The 27,026-nt window shown below is 39.8% G+C and overlaps 1 protein-coding gene and 1 long non-coding RNA gene across 3 annotated transcripts in view; one reads left to right on the forward strand and one right to left on the reverse strand.

The window, feature by feature from the left end:
- Positions 1-387: 387 nt before the first annotated feature.
- LOC126187446 (uncharacterized) lies at positions 388-1,162 on the reverse strand. The gene is made up of 3 exons (XR_007537729.1): positions 1,029-1,162; positions 760-870; positions 388-581 (listed from the first exon to the last, which is right to left on the reverse strand). It is a non-coding gene; the product is annotated as an uncharacterized LOC126187446 (long non-coding RNA).
- A 263-nt stretch (positions 1,163-1,425) lies between these two features.
- LOC126189024 (probable Dol-P-Man:Man(7)GlcNAc(2)-PP-Dol alpha-1,6-mannosyltransferase) overlaps positions 1,426-27,026 on the forward strand; it is a 156,790-nt gene continuing 131,189 nt past the window's right edge. Inside the window, exons 1-4 of one of the 2 annotated variants that reach the window (XM_049930848.1) lie at positions 1,426-1,623; positions 1,785-1,910; positions 21,583-21,715; positions 21,892-22,065. In XM_049930848.1, coding sequence (XP_049786805.1) covers positions 1,785-1,910; positions 21,583-21,715; positions 21,892-22,065 — 433 coding nt within the window. In that variant the 5' untranslated portion in view covers positions 1,426-1,623. Of the gene's footprint in view, positions 1,630-1,784; positions 1,911-21,582; positions 21,716-21,891; positions 22,066-27,026 lie in introns of both variants that reach the window. The other variant, XM_049930847.1, reaches the window with a different exon arrangement.

A 27,026-nucleotide genomic window follows, 5' to 3' on the forward strand; every position in this document is an offset into this window, starting at 1 on the left:
GTTCCGACACAGTTCAAGACTCGGGAGAAAAGTTTTACACCTGGTGTTCTACATGGCAACTTCACACACAAGAACTTTTTGCCGACACTACTACCACCTACATAAGTAAGCTTTTCCTGTGTTACTTTCAAGGAATTCACTTAAGCTATTCCTGATTTAACTGTAAGATCTGTACTTCCCACTTTCGTATCAACAGCCTCAAAATGCATATTGTAGACTTCGGGATATGTTACAGGTCAGTGTCACAACAAGATTGTGGAGAAAGAGGGGGGGGGGGGGGCGGCATTTCACTCTCCAACAAGTGTTTACCAATAAATATGTGGCGGAAAATTACGGGTATAGGACGGCTTAACATGTGGAAAATGAGATTTTCATTATTCGCTCACTGTATTTAACATTTATTATTCCTTTAAAATCGCACAACAACTTCAATAAAACACAGTTTAATCACTCATCTGCACACTTATTTCGCAATAATGTCACTTTTAAACTGCAAATCCTCTAAGAGCTCTCTTGAATCTTCACGAGTCTCTCCCTACAGCCTTGATGTGGATAGATACGTACAGCAACCAGGACTGTGTCTGCAAAATCACAAGGATTATTAAACAATTTATGCTGTCACTAATTACAAGCAATATAATTGGCAGAGTAGATTGCTAATATTTGCTGTAATGAAAGCCACTCAATGGGGTATATTTCACATTTGCAAGAACGATCTCACTTAAGTAATTAAGTCCATCGAAACACTTAGAAACTAACCTCTCGTCTGACGAAAACGGTCTAAAGACGCAGTGGCAATTTCTCCAGATCTGCTGACAATGATATTTTGAGTTATCAGTTTACTGAGTGACTGAAATGTAGTTCGGGTACCTGAGAACATAACAATACGTTAGAATTCATTTTCTAAACACGAACTATTACGGTACTGTATGGCTACTTACATATTAATTACACTATTAATATTTTCACTGTTGTTTCTTTAATACAAGATTAAAGCCAACGGAAGAACAAACGTAAAACATACTTACCAATGACATGTTTGTTGAGATGCAATTTTCTGTGTGGACAGATGTAGCTTTTTCATGCGGTGGTAAGTCGCAGAAATCGCAGGAGTCACAGAAATCCCAGAAGTAGCAGAAGTCACAGAAATCGCAGAAGTCACAGAAGTAGCAGAAGTCGCAGAAATCGCGGAAGTAGCAGAAATCGCAGAAATAGCAGTGGCGGAGGGATACGCGACTTGGTTCCTTAACTGCGACTCTTAACTGCGACAAATCACAGTTAAGAATAACAGATACTGCAAAGTAGCATTCACAGAAATCACTGATATCGGAAAATCGCAGTTTAGCCCATCACTACTCTGTAGGTGCCGTGGTGTTCGTTTCCAACGAGGTTTTATTCCTGCTAACTGCTTTGGACTGGACAGAAGTGAGAGCGAGCGGCACCTGTTGGTTTAAATGAGAGTTATTAATACGTCGTCTGCAGTACTAGTTTAGTATAGTGCAAGGCACCGAATGGCCATAGGACCAGAGTCTGTTCATCTGGTACCTAAAGTCAGCGTAAAACTTGGAGGATTGTCAAACAAAATGACCTGAAATCCACTGCGGTCTGGGATAACAAGACGCTGTGGGTGTGAGTTTACGCTATAAAATCAAGTTTCCTCCCACCGCCAATTATATTAAATCTTTTGTTCTTTCGACTTTTATGACGGAAAGGCCGTAATTTTAAAACATTATTCCTGGGAAAAATAAACATATTTAAGATACTCTCTTTGAACTTAATTTCAGATGGACCAAATTTTAGTACTGGTAGCTTTAATACACCTGTTGTATTGCCCATATACGAAGGTAGAAGAGAGCTTCAATTTACAAGCAACACACGACATTTTATTCCATGGATTCAACTTTACCAAGGTAACTTAAGTAGAAAGCCCGTGGTTTTTGTGTGTATGTGTGTATATATACATATATATGTGTGTGTTGTTAGCGTTATTCGTTCAGAGGACAGTGGGCACGTCGTCAGTTATACGAGGCCCCAATCATGCTCCACGTCACCTTTCGTTTGATACATGTAACACACAGTAAAGAGTTCCTAACTGCAATAAGAAAGACCTCACAACAGTTGACTTTTATAGTAAATTTTTGTGCCGGAAATAAATTTTCCTCTTCCGGTTAATTGGTTGCAGTATAAGCCTGCACATGACAATGTGATTAGCTTGAAACGCACCGTATTGTTCCTTTCGATTGGTGATTGAATCACAAATAAATGCGTTAATTTGTTAAGTGATTTTTCTAGAATAAGAAGTATGCAGTATTGAAATTTCAAGAAACACTGGTTATAATGCCTGTATGAAACTGAATAATGGTTCAAAAAGAAAACCAAACTAGCATCCAAGCCATATGAACGTGTTTGAAATTACTTACAGGTACAGTAAGAACAAATAAAATGGGAAATATGGACATATGACATCTGGCAGCACATTAATGTTTGCAACCTTGAAGAAATTATAGATTACACCCATAGTAGTGTACTTGAGTATCTGGTATACAGGCATGTTTATCTTCCCACACTTTTCCCTTGGAATTTGGTCAGCCAAGCAGTGTATTGTTTTCCAAAGGGTTAAATGTGATACCGTAGCGATTATTTTTACTGCATCCAGATTCAAGATACACTATTTTACTTGTGTTATGTTACAACCTGTTCTGATCCACTGGTACTCTTTGACAAATCTAAAAAGGAATGCAGTTATTGTATCCATAACTCATTGTGATTGTTTCAACAATAAAGAGGGGAAGAAGTGGCTTTATAATGTTTGCACTAAATTAAACTGATAAGTTGTGTTAAGACAAATGCGCAGTTTAGTGATTTCCAAATCAGTGTCAATATTTCAATAAAACATGAAAAGATTGGTCAGTGAAAACCAACAAAATTATGGTTTTTTTTAGAGAATTTACAAATAATAAACTTTTTTTAAACATTTCACAGAACATCATTTTATGACTACCACTATTTTCTCCCATTTTATAGCTAAACCATTACCACTTCATACTGTAGAGGTAATATCGGAGTAGTATGTATATTTATAAAAACCAGGCATTCATCCAAAGCTCTAGATGTTCAAGTATACTGACTGCAGCAGCATTTTGATGCATCTGTCAATGAAGTAGAAAACACTTGTCATGTTTATCAAATTTTAGTTCTTGACAGTGCTCTTGCAGATAATTTCAGAAGCTTTCTGAGAAAACAAATATACTTCCATAGCTGCTGACAGTAACAGTGAAAGTGAGCAATACTTTGGTTCTTTGTGATTTTAACGTAGCTCTGATTGACAACTCTTTTTATAGACTTTATCTTGAACACACATTGTGCTACTTTAATGTGTTCTGAGGTGGCAAAAGTCATGGTTTAGCAATATGCACAGATACAGATGGCAGTAATATTACATACATGAAGTGTAGAAGGGCAGCATGTTGGTGGAGCTGTCTTTTGTGCTCGAGTGATTCATGTGAAAAGGTGTCCGATGTGATTATGGCTGCATGGCGTGAATTGACAGACATTGCACATGGAATGGTATTTGGAGCTGGATGCACGAGATATTTCATTTCAGAAATAATTTGATGATGATGATGAAGATGATGGTTTGTGGGGCACTTAACATCATGGTCATCAGTGCCCATACAAGTTCCTAATCTTTTCATTTCCATTCTCACCATGCCTCGGATGATGACGACGACGACGCGCACACACACACACACACACACACACACACACACACACACACTCTCTCTCTCTCTCTCTCTCTCTCTCTCTCTCTCTCTCTCTCTCTCTCTCTCTCTCTCTATCTGTCTGTCCGTGCAGGGAGAAAATCTTCGACCCGGCCAGGAATCGAACCTGAGACCACGTGATCCAGAGGCAGCAATGATAGCTGCTAGAACACGAGCTGCGGACAGAAATCATTAGAGAATTCAATATTCTGAGACCCAGAGTGTCAAGAGAGTGATGACAATACCAAATTTTAGGCATTATCTCTCACCAAAGACAACTCAGTGGCCAATGGCCTTCATTTAACGACTGAGAGCAGTGGTGTTTGAATAGAGTTGTCAGTTCTAACAGATAAGCAGCACTGCATAAAATAACCACAGAAATCAAAGTGCGACATACGACGAACATATCTGTTAGGACGGTTCGGTAAAATTTGGCATTAATGGGCTATGGCAGTGGACGATCAACATGACTGCCTTTGCTAACAGCACAGTGTCACCTGCAGTGTCTCTCCTGGGCATGTAAGTTATATACTAGACGAATGGAAAACTGTGGCCTGGTCTGATGAGTCCTGATTTCAGTTGGTAAGAGCTGATTATAGGGTTAAAGTGTGGCTCAAATGCCACGAAGCTATGAATTCAAGTTTTCAACAAGGCTCTGTGCGAGCTGGTGGTGGCTCCGTAATGGTGTGGACTCTGTTTACATGGAATGGACCAGCTCCTCTGGTCCAGTTTAACCTATCATTGACAGGAAATGGCTTTTTTTCGGTTACTTGGAGATCATTTGCAACCATTCATGAACATCATCTTCCCAAACAGCAATGGAATTTTTGTGGATGACAGTGCACTGTGTCACCAGGCCACAGCTGAACAACATTCTGGACAGTTTGAGCAAATGATTTAGCCACCCATATTACCCTATGTGAATCCCATCGACATTGATGGGACATAATCAGGAAGTCAGTTTGTACACAAAATTCTGCACTGGCAACACTTTAGCAATCATGGATGGCTGTAGAGGCAGCATGGCTCAATATTTATGCAGGGGACTTCAAAAGACTTGCTGAGTGCATGCCACATCAAGTTGCTGTGCTACACTGGGCAAAAAGAGGTCCAACACGATATCAGAAGTTATCCCACGACTTTTGCCATTTCAGTGCAATTCTGATACTGGACTTCAACAACGAATTTGTAGATGAAAATAATATCAACAGTGTTGCTGTCATGCCTGTATTTAACTGCTTTACAGACCACAACAAACAAATGTTGACACAGTCTTCCTGTAATGTGTTTCAAAAAACAGTAGAACTCTGTTGGAGAACAAGTCAGTTAGTAAATAATTACACAAAATTGTGTTGAATTTTCAACTGTTTAAACAGTGGATTCAGCAAATTGCAGATAACTTCCTTCTTTGTTTAGAATCTGATATAAACTACAAATTCAACACATTTCTTCCATTGTTCCTACACAATTCTATTTTATGCTGTTTGTACGAGGGTTGAATGAAAAGTAATGCCTCCACCATCGTTAATTGGGTTTGGATGTGAATAGTTAATAAATCAATTTCAAAAATAATCTTAGAATGTGATCTTTAATTACCAATATTCACTTCTCCACATAATCACCAGCCAAGTGGATACATTCCTGCCAACAATGAACAAGTTTTCTGAAGCTGTCATGGAAGAAGTCGACACTCTGTTTCCGCAACCACAGTCTCTCAGTTCTCTCAACATCTTCATCAGAAGCATAATAATGTCCGCACAGATCGTCTTTCATTTTCGGGAATAGATGGAAGTCAGACTGTGCTAAATGTGGACTGCATAGAGGATGCCATACAGTGGTGAGATTCAGTCTCTGCAGTTCTGCTGTGGTGGCATGTGAAGTGTGTGGTTTGGCATTGTCATGCTGCAGTAAAACATTTCCCTTTTCCTTTCGGACCCGTGTTAGCTGTCGTTTCAGAGTTCGCAATGTTGTGATGTAACACACTGAATTTATTGTGGTTCCACGATCAAGGAAATCAACACGGATAACACTATTTGCTTTCCAGAACACTGCGGCCATGATTTTTCCAGGTGAGGGCTGCGTCTTGAATTTCTTTTTCTGGGGCGAGTCTTTGTGTTGATATTCCATAGACCGATATTTCGTCTCTGGGTTGTAATGATGTACCCACCTTTTGTCTCCTGTTACAATTGAATGGAAAAAGGCATCACCTTTATTCTCATAACGTGAGAGGAGTTCCTGGCAAATTTCAAATCTGTGCACTTTTATTTCAGGAGTCAGCATTCGGGGCACCCGTCGTGCACTGATCTTCTGATAGCTAAGCAAAGCAAAGCAAAGCAATAATGTGACCCACATGTTCTTGTGAAATCCTGATTGTGTTTGCAATTTCTCTCTGAGTGACACGATGATCGTCCTGAATCAATCTGTCAACATTTTGCTTGTGAAACTTGGTAATTAAATAACAATAAGAAAATAAATAAAAATAATGGTACGGCTTCCACGTTAGGAGATTTAGCAAATGACAAACCGATGGCAACAGTATCTATCCCTTTTGTAGGTAATGTTAGTTACAAATTAGGGCGTTTGCTTAGAGCCTATAACTTTAGAGTAGCCTTTTCCACCAACACTAATCTGCACAAGAATTGAATCCACTCGTTGCGGATCACAGATGATAAATTGTCTCAGTCTGGAGTGTATAAAATTACTTCCGGTGACTGTCCGAAATCTTACATAGGTCAGACAGGCCGAGCTCTCATGACTAGATATACAGAGCACATCACCACTAGAAGCGGTGATGGCACGAGGGGTTTCACTTATGCAGAACACCTTATACAGATGGCTCATGCGCCGAGTCCTCCGTCTAACATCGAGTGGCTTCATACTGAAGTTAAGGGTTCAAAATTGGATATCTTAGAGGAAATGCAGATTTTTAAACACCTGCAGTATGCCAAAGATGATGTCCTTAACAATCAGCTCCAATTAAAAAGCAGAAATTTCTTTGAAGGTTTCGGTCCCTTACTTAATTCTTCACATTAAGTTGCATGACGTGGAAGTTGGTTGATGCACGCACACAATGTTGATTGTTCACAGATGGTAACGACGCCCCCCCCCCCCCCCTCCCCCCCATTTTGGTAAATTTTCCCTCCTACTGTGTTGAGGGTTTGGTTAGCCAAGAAGAACACCATTTGTATTATCTTATTGCTGCGCACTTTTAGGAGGTATTTTATGTATCTTCGTTGGCTTCTATGTAATTATAAGATCATGGAGCCAAGGTATGTTACAAATCTTTAACGTCTTCTGATTATGGCCTGGTCGGCCGCTTAGTATTATGGCAATGTAGCAACTATGATTGTTTCTCTTGCAGATATTATTAGTGCGGTTTTATCCGTTAACAATAACGTCCTTAGCATAGCTATCTTTTTAGTTTATTTGTAATTTCTACCTAATTCTAGGGCCTCCATATTAACTTGTGGCGGATTTACCATCCGTGCACTAAGTTTGTCGTGCACTGCTGTTAAATATGTCTTAGTTCCCGCATCATCGCTTTTATCATTTGCTCAATTTGCTATTTATGCGACAACTTTTGGCAATCAGTTAGGTCCCAATCTGTGTTAACTTTGTAATCCTGCGCCCATGCGTAAAAAGAGCGTTTCCTGGCCGTGCGCATGCACAGTGATTTTGATAGCCGCGCGTGTGAGCAGCCCGCAGTGCCTCAGTTTGATGGACAGCCTCTGACCATCGTACATTGACTGGGGAGAGGTAGCACACACAGGGTTGGGATAAGTAATGTTAGTGACTTGGTACGTATGTACCGTGTATTTGTAAAAAAATTTTATGGGGTCTTGCTGCTGTAGGTGTTGATTTTAGCCTTTGACTATGCCTATTTAGCCAAGCTGCTTTACATTTGTTCTGAAGAAGGTGTGGTTACCCACGCTGAAACCTAGGTAAACACCAGTTAGTTTGTGCAGTCAATGCGGATTTTTCATAATTATTTCGATACTTACGATTGCTGACGCGCTGCAATGCTGAAAGTTCTTAACTTGGTAATTGCGGTCACAGGCCGTCCAACTCTTTGTTTGTCATGCACATCAAATGTCCCCACCTCAACATCTTTAAACTTACTCGCCCAATGATGCACAATACTCACATCAACACAATCACCATAAACTGCTTTCATTCTCTGATGAATTTGCTTTGGGGTGACACCTTCTGCTGTCAAGAATTCAATCACTGCACATTGCTTAAATTACATTGACCGACCGTCTGTGCAGGGTTCTGTACTTTACACTGTAACAACACAACCTTTCATTGCTGAGGCTTTCTGCCAACTGGACCTGTAGAGAAGAGGCTACAGAACAAGCCAGTACCTGCTGCATACCAATGCTACCAACTGTTGAAGAATTATGAAGGTGGAGGCACTACTTTTTAGTCAACCCCCATATAATGGCCTCAATATCAACAAAATGTAAAGATTTAGACTTGCCTCTTCATAGCATAACAGTAGAATAGGAATTACGTGATGTAGAATTTAGATGACAAAAGATTCCCTTTGTGAAAAATTTTTATACAGACCTTTGAATCTTGAGTACTCCTAAAACACTTAGGGTAAAATTAAAGAGCAATGTGACATTAACACACTACTACTAGGCTGCTCAGTGATCACAGCAAAGCCTCAGACCTGATGCAGTTTGCCCACCAGCAGCCACAGCAGAACCTCGTGTCTAATGCTTCTGGGCCATCTCAGCCTGGCAGTGACACAGTCGTCACTGTGTGTGTGTGTGTGGGGGGGGGGGGGGGCAGTCAACGTATTAAAAGATCTTATGTGTAGAAGAGAGAATTCTATTTATTTTAGAAGACAGGTCATAATCAATAAGTAACACTCTATTACCAACAGTTTTGCAAAATTCTCTAGTTTTTTTAATATAAACAGTGACACACTTGTAAAACTCTGAAAGAATAATACAAATATGATATGAAGCATTATTAATCAAGGAACAAATGAAAACATTGAGCCAAATAAGACTGAATCCCTAGACAATAGCTGTAACAGGCATGATAATATCTTGAGGGCTGTAAAATTGAATGGTTATTTCCTGACAGCAGCAGCAGAGTTTGTTCCATTAATATACAATTAGATGCACTTCTACAGACAATGCAAGTGCTGCTGACAATCTTTAGTTTAATAATTATTTGATCAGATGCAAATGATGTGGTTTTAGCATTTAAATCTCTTCTGGTTTAGTAGTACCATTTCTGAACAATGACGTAAGGCATGTTTCCTAACTGATTCTTATGTGCTACAGAATTGGAGATAAATAAATCATGTATAACTGCTCACTCATTTCTTTTCTCCCAGTCTTTTCAGAAGCTTTCACTACAGTAGCTCACAATAGAATTGTGACTCACTTTTCTGAGGGAAATTACCAACTGTTCCACAGTTGTGCTTGAGGCTTTATTTCTGTATTGTATTTAAAACAAAACATACACACCACAAAATCACTTTAAAACTAGAATCCAGTCTCTATAATCATTCAAAGGCGATGTTCTTTCCAAGTGAGCTATCATGCTTCCCTCACAACTTCACTCATGTCTGTACATGTCTCCTACTTTGCAGCTCTGTCACTCCTGGAACAAAGGCTGTTCTGTAGAAAAGGCTTTGTCTAGCAGATGACCCTCTAGGAGATTGTTTCCCGAGTGAATTTTTCATTCTGCAGTTGAGTGTGTGTTGCTTTGAAATTGTGGTGTGAGCATTGCTTAAGAAAGGCAAGGTTTTGTGTTTGAGTGCCGATGTTACATGCTGTTGTAACATGCCAGGAAGTTTCAAAACTGTTCATTACTATAGAGCACAAGACTCATTCGGAGAACAATGTCCTAGGCAGTGTCTTCACAATATCCTTTCTTCCAGAAATGTTAGTCCAACAAGGTACAAAGGATAGCATCTGTGAAGTTTGAAATGTAGGAGACAGGTACTGGGAAAAGTGTGCTATGAGAGCAGTGAGGGGTCATACCTGGATAGCTTTCTCAGTCAGAGTATTGCTGTAAAACGCAAGATTCCACATTTGAGTCCAGATCTGACACACAGTTTTCATCAGTATAGAAGTTTCAAACCAGTATGTTCACCACTGCAGAGTGAAAGATTTTCTGCTCATAAATACATAGATTAACTAAAAGCAACAGGAAAGTACTGCAGTTATTAAGAAATTGTACTCTAAAGTTTGGCAGCCTTGAGGGAACATGTGCTAACTTTTACTGAGTCTTCCACGGTACATGAGATTGGACATAAATAGCATTAAGACGTTTGCTGAACTCTGCTCAGCTGCATGTGAATAAAATATAGCTTCCAGACTGAAACTCCATCTTGGAGACTTAGTCTTCCTCCTTTTGAAGCACAAGTCAATTGAGTGACGTCCTTGTTGCACACCCTTCTTTGTTGCTAAGAGGAAGTTTTTTTCAGTTTATCAACCATCTTTCAAGATGATTGGTTCTAACATGCCACATTGGTGTGGTGATCATGTGAGTATCTCAGTTGTTTTAAGTTAAACAATGGAAACTCCAAGTTGGAATATCAACAATATTATGAAAAGGATAGATTGCTACTCACTGTAAATGTGACCCGTTGAGTTGTAGACAGGTGCAACATAAAGACTGTTATACATCGTAGCCTTCGGCCAAAGCCTTCTTCAGCAAAGCAAAGTGCACACACACACACACACACACACACACACACACACACACACACACACACACACACACACCCCTCATGCACACATGGCTCCTACACCAGCAGCTCCGAGTGAAATGTGACTGTCACATGAATAGCAATCTAGAGTGGGGCAGGGGGCATGTGACAGTCATATTCCCATCAGAGCTGCCAGTGGTTGCACTTTGTGAAGACCAAAACTTGAATGGATTCTGCATCAACATGAAGTACAGTGTGGAGTCTGTAAGAGCCCTTTACCTTTTAGTGTAAATGTATTATACATCAAATGAATTCGCAATTACGAATAAGGATGAAGAATGGAATGAAGACAATGAAAATCTGTGCTGGTCTGGGACTCGAATCTGGATTTCCCACTTATTGCAAGTGGGCTCCTTACCATTTGGCTATCTGCACACAACTCGTGGCCAGACCCAAACCTCCATATGTCACCAACCATGTGTCTGCTGCACCCTGTACTGGTTGGTGACATGTGGAAGTTGGGATCTGGCTGTGAGTCGTGAATGGGTAGCCAAATGGTAAGGTGACCACTTGCGATAAGCAGGAAATCCTGGCCTGAGTCCTGGTCCAGCACAGATTTTCATCATTGTCATTATGTTCTACAGCTGATGGTAATCCTTATTTGCAATTGCAAATTCATTTGATGTGTTTCATAACAGCTGTGCATGCATGTCCAAAGAAACTTTGCATCATAATCAGAATAACACAGGCACTGCAATATTGTAAATGTGTTATTGATCAAGCAAAGACTGAGAAACTGCTTACTGTCTTGTTGGCATATGATCGGCAGTCAGAACAGTTTGCATTGATTCCAGGCTCTGGGATTTAGAAATACTCTGCCGTGGACTGAGTGTGCTGTCTGTGTAACTTTGCTGAGCCTTAGCACTTTTCACACCAATTGTTTCGGCACTGGCAGCCTAGCATAGCCAGAGCAAATGCCTGGAGAATTACTTTTCTGACCCAGGCAAATTTATTTTGGGAGTAGTAGATTGAGGAAATTCAGGGAATGGCTTTAGGCAATGGATTCACACATGTCCTTCTGTGCTCACACTTTGCTGCTTGAATTTTGAATGGGAACACAGTAATATGGACTACAGAAACACAATGGCTTCGAAAACTTCTTATTTATGGACTTACGAACTTTGTGATTGCAAGATAGGTCAGTAGAGATGGAAAAGGAGTTAAATAATAGGAAATGGGATCCAGTACCATTGTCACAATTATGGCAAAGGAACAGAGTGAAGAAGACATTTACATGTAGGTTTGATTCTAAAAAATAAAATTGCAAGCAATATTATAGACATTGAAGAATTCTTGTACTGAATTGCAAGACTTGTTTTAAAAATAAACAAACTGTATAACATTGATATAATTCAAAAGCATATGCACCAACATTCTGATAAGGAAATAGAAAACAGCTACACCTTTCAAAATAATAAAGAAGACTTTAGTGCAAAACTAGGATGTAATCTGGAGAACAATTCATCAGTGGAAAACTTAAGCAGACTCTGTAAAGAATGGTTCTCAACTCTTAGAAAATAGACCTGGAAATGACCAAAGGCAAACAAAAATAAAACGGATCATATGGAACCGTTAAGAAGTTGTACAGGAAGTGACAACCATAAAACATTTTAGAATTTCTGATGCCTGTAGAATCCTGAGAGAGAGGAAAAAAGGAGAAAGAAACATATCCTTTAGTCAGAAATCAGAAATTCAGAATGAGCTTTACTGGACATGGCATATTCCCTTGGGCTGCCCCAATCTTAGACATACCTGGCCAATTATAAGAAGAACTAAAATTAAACATGGATGCCAAAGCATAGTTTAACCATACATTTTTCAGGTTAACAACTCAGTGCCAAAAGTGGATGAAAAAATAAGTGACAGAAAAAATTTTTAATACCAACTGAGGATTGAACCAGAGACTTTTGGACTTGAAGCAACAATTTCAGTACTATAGAAAATGAGCACTTATGCATGGATGAAAGTGACAATTGTTTAACAAAGTGGAAGACATTGCAGGTACAGTTCAAGAAAAGAAGAAAAAAATCAAATTAAGCAAACGATTATAGGGACATTATAGAACTAAACAAAATTATTCAGAAATGTCTTTGAGAGGGTGCGACAAGGTGCAATGAAAGTATGGCAAGTGAAAATTTTGAAAATATTAACAGTATGAAGAAGGAAAAAATATATTTACGTTGAGCAGACTTGTGCATTGCCAGTTAAGATGACAGATGGTGCTGTTACAAACAAGATATTCATTTATTTGGTCCATCAAATCCTACATGTACGAAGATATAAAAGAATGTTGGAGAAACTTAAATTTTTAGTGCAAAAATTCAATTTATATTCACTTGTACAGCTGGCCAAGAATTCTTGAAATGTTTATAAGCCAAAGAGTAACAAAGATAGTAAATAATGAACTTCTATCAGTAATGAGGTAGTGAAGTTTTTTGAGATATGAAGAATTTTGTAATGTATTTGTGTGAAACATGTAATTACATGCATAGCAATTGGTAGTACAATACAACAGTATACAATCTAATTTTACTTTATAATAGTCCAAATTATGTGGCATAGTAATACTTTATATTTTAGTTTTCTACAGTAGGCTATGCAAGCACTGCTCAATGAGCCACGATTTTAGGTGTTTTTTGAATGTCTCTCCAGTTATTACCTTCTGTTCATTTGGCAGTGCATTGAAGTATTTTGCTCCATTGATATATGCACTGTTTGCTGTTCTCTTTTCAGTCTTCTGTGTATCATATGGTAATTTTGTACTTGTCTAGTATTGTGATCATGAATTTCTGCATTACGACATGTATATTTCTTATCTTCTACATTTAATACTATTGTTCCAAACATATACATAGAATAGATAGTCAGAATTTTAAATTCTATAAACAATCCCTTGCATGATGTTCTAGCATCTTTTTTGCCTAATATTCTCAAGGCTCATTTCTGAAGTTTAAATACTCGGTCTACATGAGTTTTGGAAGCCCCGCCCCACAATGCAAGACCATATGCTAGAAATGAATGTATTAAACCAAAATACATCATCCTCATTGTTTGGGTATTGACATATGGAGCTATTCTTCTTAAAACATATAGGCTAGATGATAGCCTTGCACATACATTGTCAATTTGTTGTGTCCATAGTAGTTTGCTATCTATGTATACACCTAGGAATTTACACTCACTTTAGATTTTCCCTAAAATATTACTATCTTGAAAATCAATACACGTTTGCAAATCACCAACATTTAAGGGGATTATATTTGTTTTTTTTTAAGTTGACTTTTAGATTGTCATTTTCAAACTTTTCCTTTGCAATATCTATAATTTTTTTTACCTCTATGCCGAGATTAAGAAAGGAAAGGGGCCTGTTTTAAATGAAAGTAATTCATTCATTTTCACACTGTGTTCCATAAATCTCATCATTAAGGGATGTAGATCAAGTCAGATTGCATTTAACTGCTAAATTCTATAAATAATACATACAATAAGTTATGAGTAAGTGCTAAAACTGCTGCAGCTTTTATCTGACGCACTTAGGTAACATTACAGAGACCATTATATGCTTTCCTGTTGAATACAAACATTGGAGTAAAGCAAAACTTACATCTCTTGAGAACCACTATGCTAATAAATTATTGGAGTGGCTAGTAAAGATAGAGTGCTACTTTTTATTTGAATATCTGTGGATTTTAAATTACCTGCCAGAAATCTACTGGCAATTTGTCAAAATATTTTTTACCCGAATAAAGAACTCCATTTTGAACCCTAGACAGGGATGGACAGTTTATTTTTACTTGCAGTATTCTGTGTCTGTGGCATTTACAGTTCATTCTAATTTTTAATTGCAAATAAATGTATTGCCATTTGAGTGCAAGAATCTCTAGGTCCCTGAATAGGCTTCTACAAGATGTTGGTTTATCAACTTTACATCATATTTGTATTGTTTCTGTAAAATAAGTACTTCTTTCACATTTGCTGCATTTCTCTAGAAAATTATGACATAGGACAATATAGAGTGAAAGAATGCTAGCAATCCTGTCTGCAGATTAACACAATGAGAGAGATTTCCAAGTGCAAAGTAGGCAGAAGAGGGATTTTTTGTTAACTTACCTACGTGCTTGTACAACCTCAGTCTATTATTCATCTCGATGCCAAGGAACATAACACATTGAGCCTCATCCAATGTGTCCCCATCAGTCTCTAGTTCTGGTAACTGTAAATGTATTTTGATTTGTTTATAGTTGTGTAATATTAGTCTTTGTAATATTGCTGAATCAGCTGGAACCCCATTCTGTTATTCTCGTAACTGTGTCTGGCATGGATGTGTTTTGGTCATTTATCAATATACTAGTGTTGTCAGCAAACATCACAGCTTTTGAAGAGTGCTCCAATGTTTGTCAAGGCCAGGAGCCGACCAAACACTGAACCTTTGTGGACATCATATTTGAAGTTTTCTCCTCTCAGAATTTTGTCTTATTCCTGTAGTATCATTTACTGTTTTTAAGATAGGAATCCATTTGTGCCAGGGGAATGCCTTTACCATAATACTACTTTAGTTTTCCAGTGGCACTTAATGATCTACACACAAAATGGCCTTGAAAAAATCACAGAAAATATGAGTGATGTAATTTGCCATATTTATTCTACTAATATCATATATTCCTTTCTCAGTAAAGAAGCTAATAAGGGAAGCAAACTGAGGTGCTATTGAAAAGATATTCATAGAAAGATCATTCAATGTTCTGTAGCAATTCATAAAAAAATGAGAACATGAGGAAGAGGAACATAGGTTTATAATTAGATGTAATTTGATTTTCGTCAGTTTTGGAAATGAGAATTGCTGCCGTTTACTCTAGTCTCTCATGAAATACACATAGACTCATCTTCTGGGGTTCATATGTAACTCAAGGGTGTCCATACCAAGTCAGCACAAGACTATAGTACTGTGGTGGAAATACGATTGTGATAGAAGAAATAATTCAATGAAATAATTATTTTTGTCATCTTTCTGACTTTCGATATAGCAGAACTGTCATCGGGCAATGGAGTATGCAATGCTTGTCTAAGTAAGACTAATGGATCTGCGTCTGATAGCTTCATTTTTGGTACCTATATTTTTGCATGTCTGGAAGAATTCATTGGATTTAGCTCCAAATGATTTGAATTCAACACCATCTTTCTTATAGTTACACGATCAGGAAAATTTTTATTATTTTCCTTACTGAGTTTATTTCTTTTATGTTCAGTAATGCCCCAGGTTATTCTTTCTTTGTGCTTGGAATTTTGAATTCTTTGGCTGTAGTAGGGGTTACATGATTTGCATCTTCTTAATCACAGGCTGAAGAATTTTGCAATACTACTAGTAGGTACCTTTATGTCTTGATCTTAAATTAGTCATCCTTTCTCTCTACTTGCACTTTGATGTCCCTGAATCATTGTAAAGGAGAACTGGTTTCATAGTGATGTAAGAATAGTTAATAATTAAATATCTTCTATTCAAGATCAGATATGCTGCTTCTTAATCTCGAAGTGATAAACCCAGTGCCAAAGGAAATATCTCCATCCTAACAGGTTGCTTCACATCATACATGAAAAAATGTGTAGGGAGTCTTCACACTGTGAACCATTTCTCACTATTCTGTGGTAGTTTGCACACTTTTTTTGCATTCTGAGGATTTTTATTTAGGCCAGAGAGATTATTTAATATAATTTATAAACATTACCATGTTAAATGTTTTTCAATAAAAGGTGGTGATACCTATACGTGATTTAATTGGTACTGCAGCAGAAACTGAGATTAGGTTAAGTGGCAATGGATTCACAAGTATAAAGTATTAAAAAAATGAACAAAAATATTGGAGTAAAATGTAGTATCTTAATTAGATATTTTTATCATATATATTATTTCTCATGTCAACGTCCCTTTTATCAACACATACTAAGCGTGCAGGATTGAATGAGATATCACCAGAAAAGTTTTTTCACCAGCTTTTAACATTGCATACTGATGTGCTAAAACTTACTATTTGTGGAAAATTTTAACCTAATGAGACTCGTAATTATCATTGGCAAAAGGGCATCACCGATGCTCTGCTTCATCCCTATATTTTACAAAGCTAACTTATTAATCGTCAATAAGAGACTCTCTTTTCATATTATCTAATTACAAATACCATTTTGTTTGTTTTAAAGTACTTATTAATTCAGTAATTTCTATACAGCACTGTCGTTGATAATAACCATGACCACTGTGGCAGTCCATTATTTCTGCCTATCATATAAGTTGACTTTTCTAAATGAATATACTTTCCAAAACAACAAACATATTCATCATTGTCACTGGCTACTATTATCCCAATGACTACATTTATTTGTGATAAATTTCTACCTTAATTCATCATTTTCTTGCATTAACTGTCCTCTTAAGAAAGATGATGAGACTTACCAAACAAAAGCGCTGGCAGGTCGATAGACACACAAACAAACACAAACATACACACAAAATTCTAGCTTTCGCAACCAACGGTTGCCTCGTCAGGAAAGAGGGAAGGAGAGGGAAAGACAAAAGGATTTGGGTTTTAAGGAAGAGGGTAAGGAGTCATTCCAATCCCGGGAGCGGAAAGACTTACCTTAGGGGGAAAAAAGGACAGGTATACACTCGCACACACACACATATCCATCCGCATATACACAGACACAAGCAGACATTTGTAAAGGCAAAGGAGTCATTCCAATACCGGGAGCAGAAAGACTTACCTTAGGGGGAAAAAAGGACAGGTATACACTCGCACACACACACATATCCATCCGCATATATATATATATATATATATATATATATATGTCTGCTTGTGTCTGTGTATGTGTGGATGGATATGTGTGTGTGTGTGTGTGTGTGTGTGTGTGTGTGTGTGTGTGTGTGCAAGTGTATATCTGTCCTTTTTTCCCCCTAAGGTAAGTCTTTCCGCTCCCGGGATTGGAATGACTCCTTACCATCTCCCTTAAAACCCATATCCTTTTGTCTTTCCTTCTCCTTCCCTCTTTCCTGACGAGGCAACCGTTGGTTGCGAAAGCTAGAATTTTGTGTGTGTGTTTGTGTTTGTTTGTGTGTCTATCGGCCTGCCAGTGCTTTTGTTTGGTGGGTCTCATCATCTTTCTTTTTAAATATATTTTTCCCACGTGGAATGTTTCCCTCTATTATGTTTATATATATATATTTGAAACTCTTTGTCTTTAAATATGTCTGCTTGTGTCTGTATATGTGTGGATGGATATGTGTGTGTGTGCGAGTGTATACCCGTCCTTTTTTCCCCCTAAGGTAAGTCTTTCCGCTCCCGGGACTGGAATGACTCCTTACCCTCTCCTTTAAAACCCACATCCTTTCGTCTTTCCCTCTCCTTCCCTCTTTCCTGATGAGGCAACAGTTTGTTGCGAAAGCTTGAATTTTGTGTGTATGTTTGTGTTCGTTTGTGTGTCTGTCGACCTGCCAGCACTTTCATTTGGTAAGTCACATCATCTTTGTTTTTAGGTGTATATATATAATAAATATATTTTATATATATATATCTGCCCAAACTCTTTGCCTCTGTATATGTCTGCTTGTGTCTGTATATGTGTAGATGGATATGTGTGTGTGTGTGCGAGTGTATACCTGTCCTTTTTTCCCCCTAAGGTAAGTCTTTCCGCTCCCGGGCTTCGAATGACTCCTTACCCTCTCCCTTTCGTCTTTCCCTCTCCTTCCCTCTTTCCTGACGAAGCAACCATTGGTTGCGAAAGCTTGAATTTTGTGTGTATGTTTGTGTTTGTTTGTGTGTCTATCGACCTGCCAGCACTTTCGTTTGGTTAGCCACATCATCTTTGTTTTTAAATAAAAATATATGGGTAGAGATAAAGGTGAACTAGAAAGCAACTGGAGATCTGGTGTGAAAAAAGGCGAAAAAGTGTTGGTTAAAGCTGGGCTATGTTAATCCTGTGGTGAACTTGGGTTGGTAGACAACGATGTGCACAAAGGTTAGGTGGTTGTGTTGCCGCCAAAACACGTTAAAGGGTGGAGAAATTCAGGAAAATTTCGAAAAAACTGCGTGTAAATGTATTAAAAGGAGTGGTTTTGTGGTGGCAGATTATGAAAATGAGGCTAACAATTGTCTGACGAAGAAATAATGGCATTAAAACCTGTGGGAAGCGGCTAAAAATTATCAGTGATGTGGGAAAAACAGAAATGGAAATAAAGCGAAAGTTATTAGAACCGGCCGAAATGGTTGTTTAATAGGTGAAAGGAGCTGTTTGTGAACTAGAAACGGTGGATTTTATAGCAGCGGTAATGATGAAAACGGAAAAAATTTTTTTGGTTATGGTTTGGAAGTGGGTTACGTATTATTGAGTATATATAGGCGGGATAAAATTGTATAGTAGATAACGGTAAAAAGGAGAAGGTGAATACAAAGTGAAACTAGTGGCAAAAACAGAGAGAGGAAATAAGACGACAGAAAAGATTTCAAAATGCAACAGTGACAATAACAAACGTAATTGTTGGATTCAAATTAATGATATGGATATAATAGAGGGAAACATTCCACATGGGAAAAATATATCTAAAAACAAAGATGATGTGACTTACCAAACGAAAGCGCTGGCAGGTCGATAGACACACAAACAAACACAAACATACACACAAAATTCAAGCTTTCACAACCAACAGTTGCTTCATCAGGAAAGAGGGAAGGAGAGGGAAAGACGAAAGGATGTGGGTTTTAAGGGAGAGGGTAAGGAGTCATTCCAATCCCGGGAGCGGAAAGACTTACCTTAGGGGGAAAAAAGGACAGGTATACACTCGCACACACACCCATATCCAACCGCACATATACAGACACAAGTAGACATTTGTAAAGGCAAATGTCTATATGTCTGTGTATGTGAGAATGGATATGTGTGTGTGTGTGCGCGCGAGTGTATACCTGTCCCTCTTTCCTGACAAAGCAACCGTTGGTTGCAAAAGCTTGAATTTTGTGTGTATGTTTGTGTTTGTTTGTGTGTCTATCGACATGCCAGCGCTTTCGTTTGGCAAGTCACATCATCTTTGTTTTTATATATATAAATAAAATAGAAAGAAACATTCCACATGGGAAAAATATATTAAAAACAAAGATTCCATGACTTACCAAACGGGAAAGCGCTGGTAGATAGGCACAATAAAAAAACACACAAACGCATACACAAAATTTCGAGCTTTTGCAACCCATGGTTGCTTCGTCAGGAAAGAGGGAAGGATGTGGGTTTTAAGGGAGAGGGTAAGGAGTCATTCCAATCCCGGGAGCGGAAAGACTTACCTTAGGGGGAAAAAAGGACAGGTATACACTCGCACACACACACATATCCATCCACACATATACAGACACAAGCAGACATATTTAAAGGCAAAGGCAATGATGTAGCATTGTACACAACGGTTTCACATTTGAATCAAGAGCTTGTTGACATGGTGTTTACTTACAGAAAGGCAAATAGTAACAGGCAGCGGGCAGCAAGGTTGTATCAGGAGGCCTATCCCCACCGACAACAACAACAGCATCCAGCATCCAAGGTTGTATCAGGAGGCCTATCCCCACCGACAACAACAACAGCATCCAATGTTTGCAACAGTGTTTAGCCATTTGTCTGAGATGGTCATTTCAGGAAGCAGAAAATCATGAAGGACATACCTGAAATGTTCAGACACCAGACTTGGAGGAAAATTTGATTAACATTGTGGAAGGTGACTGCCTTGTCAGTACAGTGTAAGCCAGACGACCATGTGGAACATTCTCCATGACAATTGTTACTACCCTCATCACTTACAGCAACAGACTTTGCACATCAGAAGCAGTTTTGTCACTGGTTTCTTCACCAAGCAACCACAATTCCGGGATTTGTGTCATCCATCCTATTCACAGATGAGGCCACCTTTACGTTGTTTGTTATCTTCAACTTTCGTAACAGTCATATGTGGGATAGTATACAGGACCCCCATGGTATGGTGACAGTGAATCATGAGCATCGGTGCAGCCGGAATGTGTGGACTGGAATAATTGGCGACCATATTTTGGGACCAGCCTTCCTTCCAAGTCGCCTAACAGTATGGAACTATCGGCATTTCTTGCGGGTGACTTTACCTCCCCTGCTGGAATAAGTGCCATTGATGATTCAAAGCATTGTGTGGCTGCTACATGGTGCTCCAGGCCACTTCACCATTAATGTCTGGACACTTCTCAGTCGTGTCTTCCGTGGTTGGTAGATGGGATGAGGGGGTCCAGTTGTATGGTGTACTTGTTCATCAGACCTCAATCCATGCTATTTCTGTTTATGGGGCCAACTCAAAAGTGTCATGTATGCAGAGCCACTGGAGCAGCATATTCATGCTGCCTTTGACACTGTTCGGATGCAGCCTGGTCAATGTGAATGTGTGGGACAACATGCTACAGTGTGTATATGCATGCATTGAGGCACATGGAAATCCTTTTCAACTGTAACTGTGGCTGGTGGTACAGCACACATCAGACCGCAGTCTCTGTAACAAAGTTGGATTGAATAACTGGTATCTAGCATGGAACCATGCATTTCCAGACGTTAAGTTCATATAGACCTTTTTTGTTCCGTATCCTCTCATCGATCAATCCCTAGAGTTTGCACATGGTGGAAAAAAATCTCCCTGTATAAAGGAATTTGTTGAACTTAGCATTAGCATTTGGTTTATTGTAGAGGTAAATCCAATTATTTTGCAAGCTTTCTCTGCAGAGTTCTGTTTTTGTATCACTGATCAGTCTTCATGTTTCCTTGATCTATTCTTAGCAGTGCATCCCACCAAATGGTGTAATTTAGCTTACTCTGTGTCATAAACTGATAATCCGTTGCCAGTAGGTGAGGTCCATGTTGTTAACAATGTACATGTATGTTCTGTATAAATATTTTATTTACCAAGTTACCACTATTTTAGCTAATTTAGTGTCATAATTTGTAATTGATACTAAGTAACAACTGGCTTGCAAAGACTCCACAAATTATAGTTTGTTGTCTACTGAAATTTAATGCTTTTATTCGAATATGTTTCAGTATGACCACCATGAATTTCCTGGTGTTGTTCCGCGAACATTTATTGGTCCCATAATAATTTCTGTATTGTCTTCACCAGTAGTGCTAATTATTCACATACTTGGGTTGAGCAAATTTTGGGCACAGTATGTTGGTAAGTAATTTTTTCCTTCTTTTCTATGTATGAGTGTTGATATTTCTAGTCTGCTACCTCAGTTACTGCTTTTTTGACTGTTGACTTGTGCGGCAGTGCAGTACAGTACAGTGCAATTCCTGTGTCGTAGCTTTTTTTTAAAGGTAATTGTTGACTTTGAAACTTTTTTCCTATAGTGCGAGCAGCTTTGGGCCTTTGTGTTCTGGGAGCCTTTAGAGTATTTCAAAATACCATACAATCGGAATTTGGACAGCAGTTTACAAGATGGTTTGTTGCCATTGTTGTGTCGCAGTACCATTTTATGTACTATCTTAGTCGACCACTTCCTAACATCATGGCACTTCCTCTCGGTAAGAAAATAAAACAATATTTCAGTTCAGTCATATAGGATTAAGAGATATACTGTATTGTACATATGAATTGGCACACTGTTGTGCTGTAAAAATGTTGACCTGTTGTTCATTTCATAATATTTAAAATGCCACAGTTGTAAATCAAATTTCGATTGCTCTTCCAGAGGCAGAAAAATGTACTCGCAGTGCCAGTGCCTGCAGTGAAATGTTGAATGAAAAGATTTTCCAAGAACTTTCTTCCACTTGAGTAATTGTGACCTAGTCATGAAATGGTTCAAATGGCTCTGAGCACTATGGGACTTAACATCTATGGTCATCAGTCCCCTAGAACTTAGAACTACTTAAACCTAACTAACCTAAGGACAGCACACAACACCCAGCCATCACGAGGCAGAGAAAATCCCTGACCCCGCCGGGAATCGAACCCGGGAACCCGGGCGTGGGAAGCGAGAACGCTACCGCACGACCACGAGGTGCGGGCCCTAGTCATGAGTTATGTTAGTTCATTACTCATTCAAGAATGTAACTTCCTGAAGTAATGCATTGCAGTGCTTTATTGCTCCCCAATGCCAGGTAACTGCAACATCCTCTTACAAGCCATCATACCACCAGACTATTTTTCTTTCGTTGTACGTAACCAGCCCTGGCTCAGAACCTGCTTCTATGCAGTCACATACCTGCTTGTTAATCAATCACTATAGGAAATGTATTACACTAACAGTGAGTTCAAATCTCCATCTGGCCATGTAAATTGAGGTTTTCCATGCTTTCTGTAAACAACTTAAGGTGAATAATGAGGTGGCCCAATTGAAAGTGCATTGTCAATTCTTTTCTCTATCCTTCCCCAATCCAAGCACAAGTGCTCCATCTCTGATGACACCAATGTTCTTTCCTTCAACAAAATAGTCCAAGATAATTTAGAACTTTAAGTGTAGGAGCAGGATATCTTTCTGTGAATAGATAAGAAATTAAGAATTGCTCATTTTAATTAGTGGGAACTGAGTGGACCATATGCATTAGTGCACAATTGCAGATTACTGTTTGCAATTTGACAAAAGAGGTGGATTGCTGGTTCTACCAATTGTGGTTTTGAGACCCTTTTGTCTGCTTCCAGACCATGTTGTACCCTTCAGGGGGCTCACCATCCTTTGGCGAGTTCGTGCTTGGCTACCACGGGGCACCAGCCTTTGCAGCAGCTTTTCCCTTCCATGCTGCATGTCCCTCCTATTGCTGTTCTTTTTCCCCTCCCTTGGGGAAGAAGTCTGGGATATTTTTGGGAATGTGTTCTGTACTTTCAGTAGCTTGACATCATAACAGTCCCTCCACTGTTTTTTTGTTCTTTTTCCTTTGTTTCCATCTCCTATCCTTCCTATGCATTGGCATTTGGAGTTCCTCTTTTTCTTCTTCCTCCCTGTCACTCCTGAAGGCTGGCTCACATGTCTGACATGTAACAGGTGTCTGGGTAATGAATAATTCCCAGCCCCAGATTGACAGGTAGGGTTCGAACATACCCCTGGTAAAGGCCAGGCCCAAAGAGGGGTGATTACCTGAACTGTTACCTTCCCAAATTGCCAGTTGGTCCCTCTGCCAATTGTTTGGGAGGTGTGAACAATCACCTAAGGTGGGTGAGCCCCACACCGAGGGGCACCTCCAGTTGAAGGAGCGCACAGTCAGAGATGCTAATAGTTGTGAGGAATTTTCTCAAAATGAACCAAATGTCTTCTTCTCAGTCTACATCTACTAAACATAAATGGAAACAGGCTATCGATTCAGAGACTCTCCCAGCTGTACCTTAATTCCTTGTGGTTTTGCTTACTGAAGACGGTCAGTCCTTTGCTACAGTTAATCTATTTATTATTCAGAAAGTTGTTGATGCAGTTGCAGGCCCTGTGAAATCCTGCTTTCATTTATGCAATGGCAATCTTCTTTTAAAGACTACTTGTGATTCTCAAGTACAACAACTGCTCGGAGCAGGCAGAAATCCAAACTTACCTCTCTCCTCATGGCGTCATTGCAGTCCGTCAAGTGATGAAAAAGGTAGATGCATCCTTGGTGCCCACGTGCCCTCTTTTTCTCCAATTTGATAGAGTTATGCTTCCATCAAAGACCAATGCAGGCTATGAGGTTATCACAGTCTGACCATACATTCAAAAACCGATGTGCTGCTACCACTGTCATCTTTTCAACACACACTACTATCCTGTCGACACCCAGCCAAATGTGTAACCTGTGGTAGGTAAGCTCATGAGTCCACCTCCTCCTCCCTGCTGTATCAACTGTACAGCTTCCTCTTGAGTGTGTCCCACGTATCTTGATGAGCGGGCCATCCAGGAGATCCAGTGAAAGGAAAAAGTGTCTTACTCTGTTGCTCGCAAGTTGTTGGCTAGTCGGAATTCCTGCAGTTTAACATCTGGCACTTACACTATTGTTCTTACTACATCTCGCACCATGAAGGATGTGGCCACGCAGACGTGTGACCTCAAATTCAGCATCACAGTTGTAAAATCCCCCAGTGTCACAGTAGCATCCCTGTCTCCTTCTCCTGCAGCTGTGCAACAAGCCATCAGATTTTCACCTCATATGCTGAAATAATCTGCTACATAGGTGGTGGGCCAGAAAGGATAGAAGGAATACTCAGAGAAGACTTTTTATGTCCCTCCACCCAACAAACCCCTGGATCATCATCTGCCAGCTGCAAAGGCTCCAAGAAATTAAACAAGGGCAAACGGTCGTCTCTTTCACTGACTAGGAGATCCTCTTCAACAGTGTGACTGCGTGATACCCTCACCTGGGTGACCTCCGTGTCGCTGGTGCACATTGCCTGCCGTTTTTCTGCCCAGGACTCTGCAGACCAACCTAGGGAGAATGCTGATGCCTCTGTAGATCTTATGGAGCAGGATCCTCCAGCCTCTGCACCCTGTAGCAGAGAGTCTTCAAAGGCTGTCACTCAGCAGCAACTGAGGTGACTCCCTTCATTTTTTCCCTCCTCCCCTTTGATCCTCATGACTCTCCTCCAATGGAACATTCAAGGCCTTAGATTCAACAAGGAGGAACTGCGGCTGCTCTTGCAGTGGCAGCGTCCTCTTGTTCTCTGCCTCGAGGAAACAAAATTGCATCCTCATGACCGCTTTGACCTCTCGCATTTCTTTCCGGTCTGTTTTGACCTTCCCCTCCCTGAGTATGGCATTCCATCTCAAGGGGGTTTCATGCTGCTCGTGTGGGATGATGTTCATAGTCAAACCATCTCCATGAACACCTGGCTTCAAGCTGTTGCTGTCTGCAGCTCATGGTCTCGCGGTCGCGTTCTCCCTTCCCAAGCATGGGGTCCCGGGTTCGATTTCCGGTGGGGTCAGGGATTTTCACCTGCCTCGAGATGACTGGGTGTTTGTGTTTTCCTCATCATTTCATGATCATTCATTCAAGTGGCGAGATTGGACTGGGCAAAGGGAATTTGTAAGGGCACTGATAACCGCGCAGTCCCACAAACGAATCATCATCATCATCATCATCATCATCATCAAGATCATCAAGCTGTTGCTGTCCTCATTTTCCTTCCTCACTTCACTTTTTCCCTTTATACCATTTACATCCATCCATCATTCGGTTTCACCAGGACAGACTTTCTCCAGCCTGTTGGGCAACTCCCTTACCCCGTTTTGCTGCTTGGTGACCATCCCAGTACCTGTCAGAGAGGTGCACTCTTGTCTGACTTTGTCAATCAGCTCAACCACATCTGCCTTAACATTGAAGCACCCACGTTCCTTTCAGACTCCATGCACACCTATTCCCATTTGGACCTCTCATTTTGCACTGCCCAGCTTGCTGGTTGTCTCGAGTGGTCTGTTCTCTCTGACAAATACTTGAGCGACCATTTCCCGTGTGCTGTCTGTTTGCTGACTCCTACCCCACCTATGTGCAAACCCAAATGGCAGCTTTCTGAGGCCAACTGGAGGCTTTACTCCCCCTGGTGACCTTCAACTAAGAACCTTTTGCAAATTGTGGTGACAAGATTGAATACCTTACCTATGTTTTCATTACTACCGCAGAATGTTCCATTCCTCGAACTTCATCTTTACTATGCTGTTTCCCAGTCCTTTGCTGGACTGAGGCTTGCGTCAATGCAAAATGTGTGCGAAGACGAGCTCTCCACATTTTTATCCATCATCCTAAGATGGCAAATGTGTTCATTATAGACAGTTGCATGTGCAGTGTCATAGTATTCTTCGGGCTAGCAAGAAAGCTAGATGGACTTCATTTACTAGTTCTTTTAAGAGTTCTATTCCCTTTCCATCATATGGACCAGCCTCTGATGGCTTTCTTGGACCAAGATCCATTACCCAATTTCTGGCCTGACGGTAGCAGATGATGTCATAGTGGACCCTGTTGCTACCTCCAACACCTTGGACCTTTATTTTGCGGATATTTCGAGCTCCACTCACTATCACCATGCCTTCCCCCATTGGAAACAAGTGGAGGAAGCTCAGGTGATACCATTCTCTTCTCAGAATCATGAGTGCTACAGTGGTGCTTTTACTATGAAGGAGCTAGATCATGCTCTCATTTCATCCTGATCCTCAACCCCTGGGTCAGACGATGTTCACGTTCAAATGTTGCAGCACCTTTCTCTTGCAGGCAACCACTTTCTCCTTCATACGTACAATCACATTTGGGCAGATGGCACATTTCCCATATGCTAGCATGAAGTGAGTGTCATACCCATACCTAACCCCAGTAAGGACAAACACCTTCCTTCCAACTACCACCCCATTTCTCTCACTAGCTGTGTTTGCAAGGTGATGGAATTTATGATTCATGCATGGCTGGTATGGTGGCTCGAGTCTCGTAATTTACTAACCACTGTACAATGTGGATTTTGAGAGCGCTGTTCTACGGTTGACCACCTCATCACTTTGTCAACCCATGTCATGAATAGTTTTCTGTGGAAATATCAGACTGTG

The sequence above is a fragment of the Schistocerca cancellata genome, chromosome 5 (genome assembly GCF_023864275.1).
Source record: "Schistocerca cancellata isolate TAMUIC-IGC-003103 chromosome 5, iqSchCanc2.1, whole genome shotgun sequence".
Classification (NCBI taxonomy): Eukaryota; Metazoa; Arthropoda; class Insecta; order Orthoptera; family Acrididae; genus Schistocerca; species Schistocerca cancellata.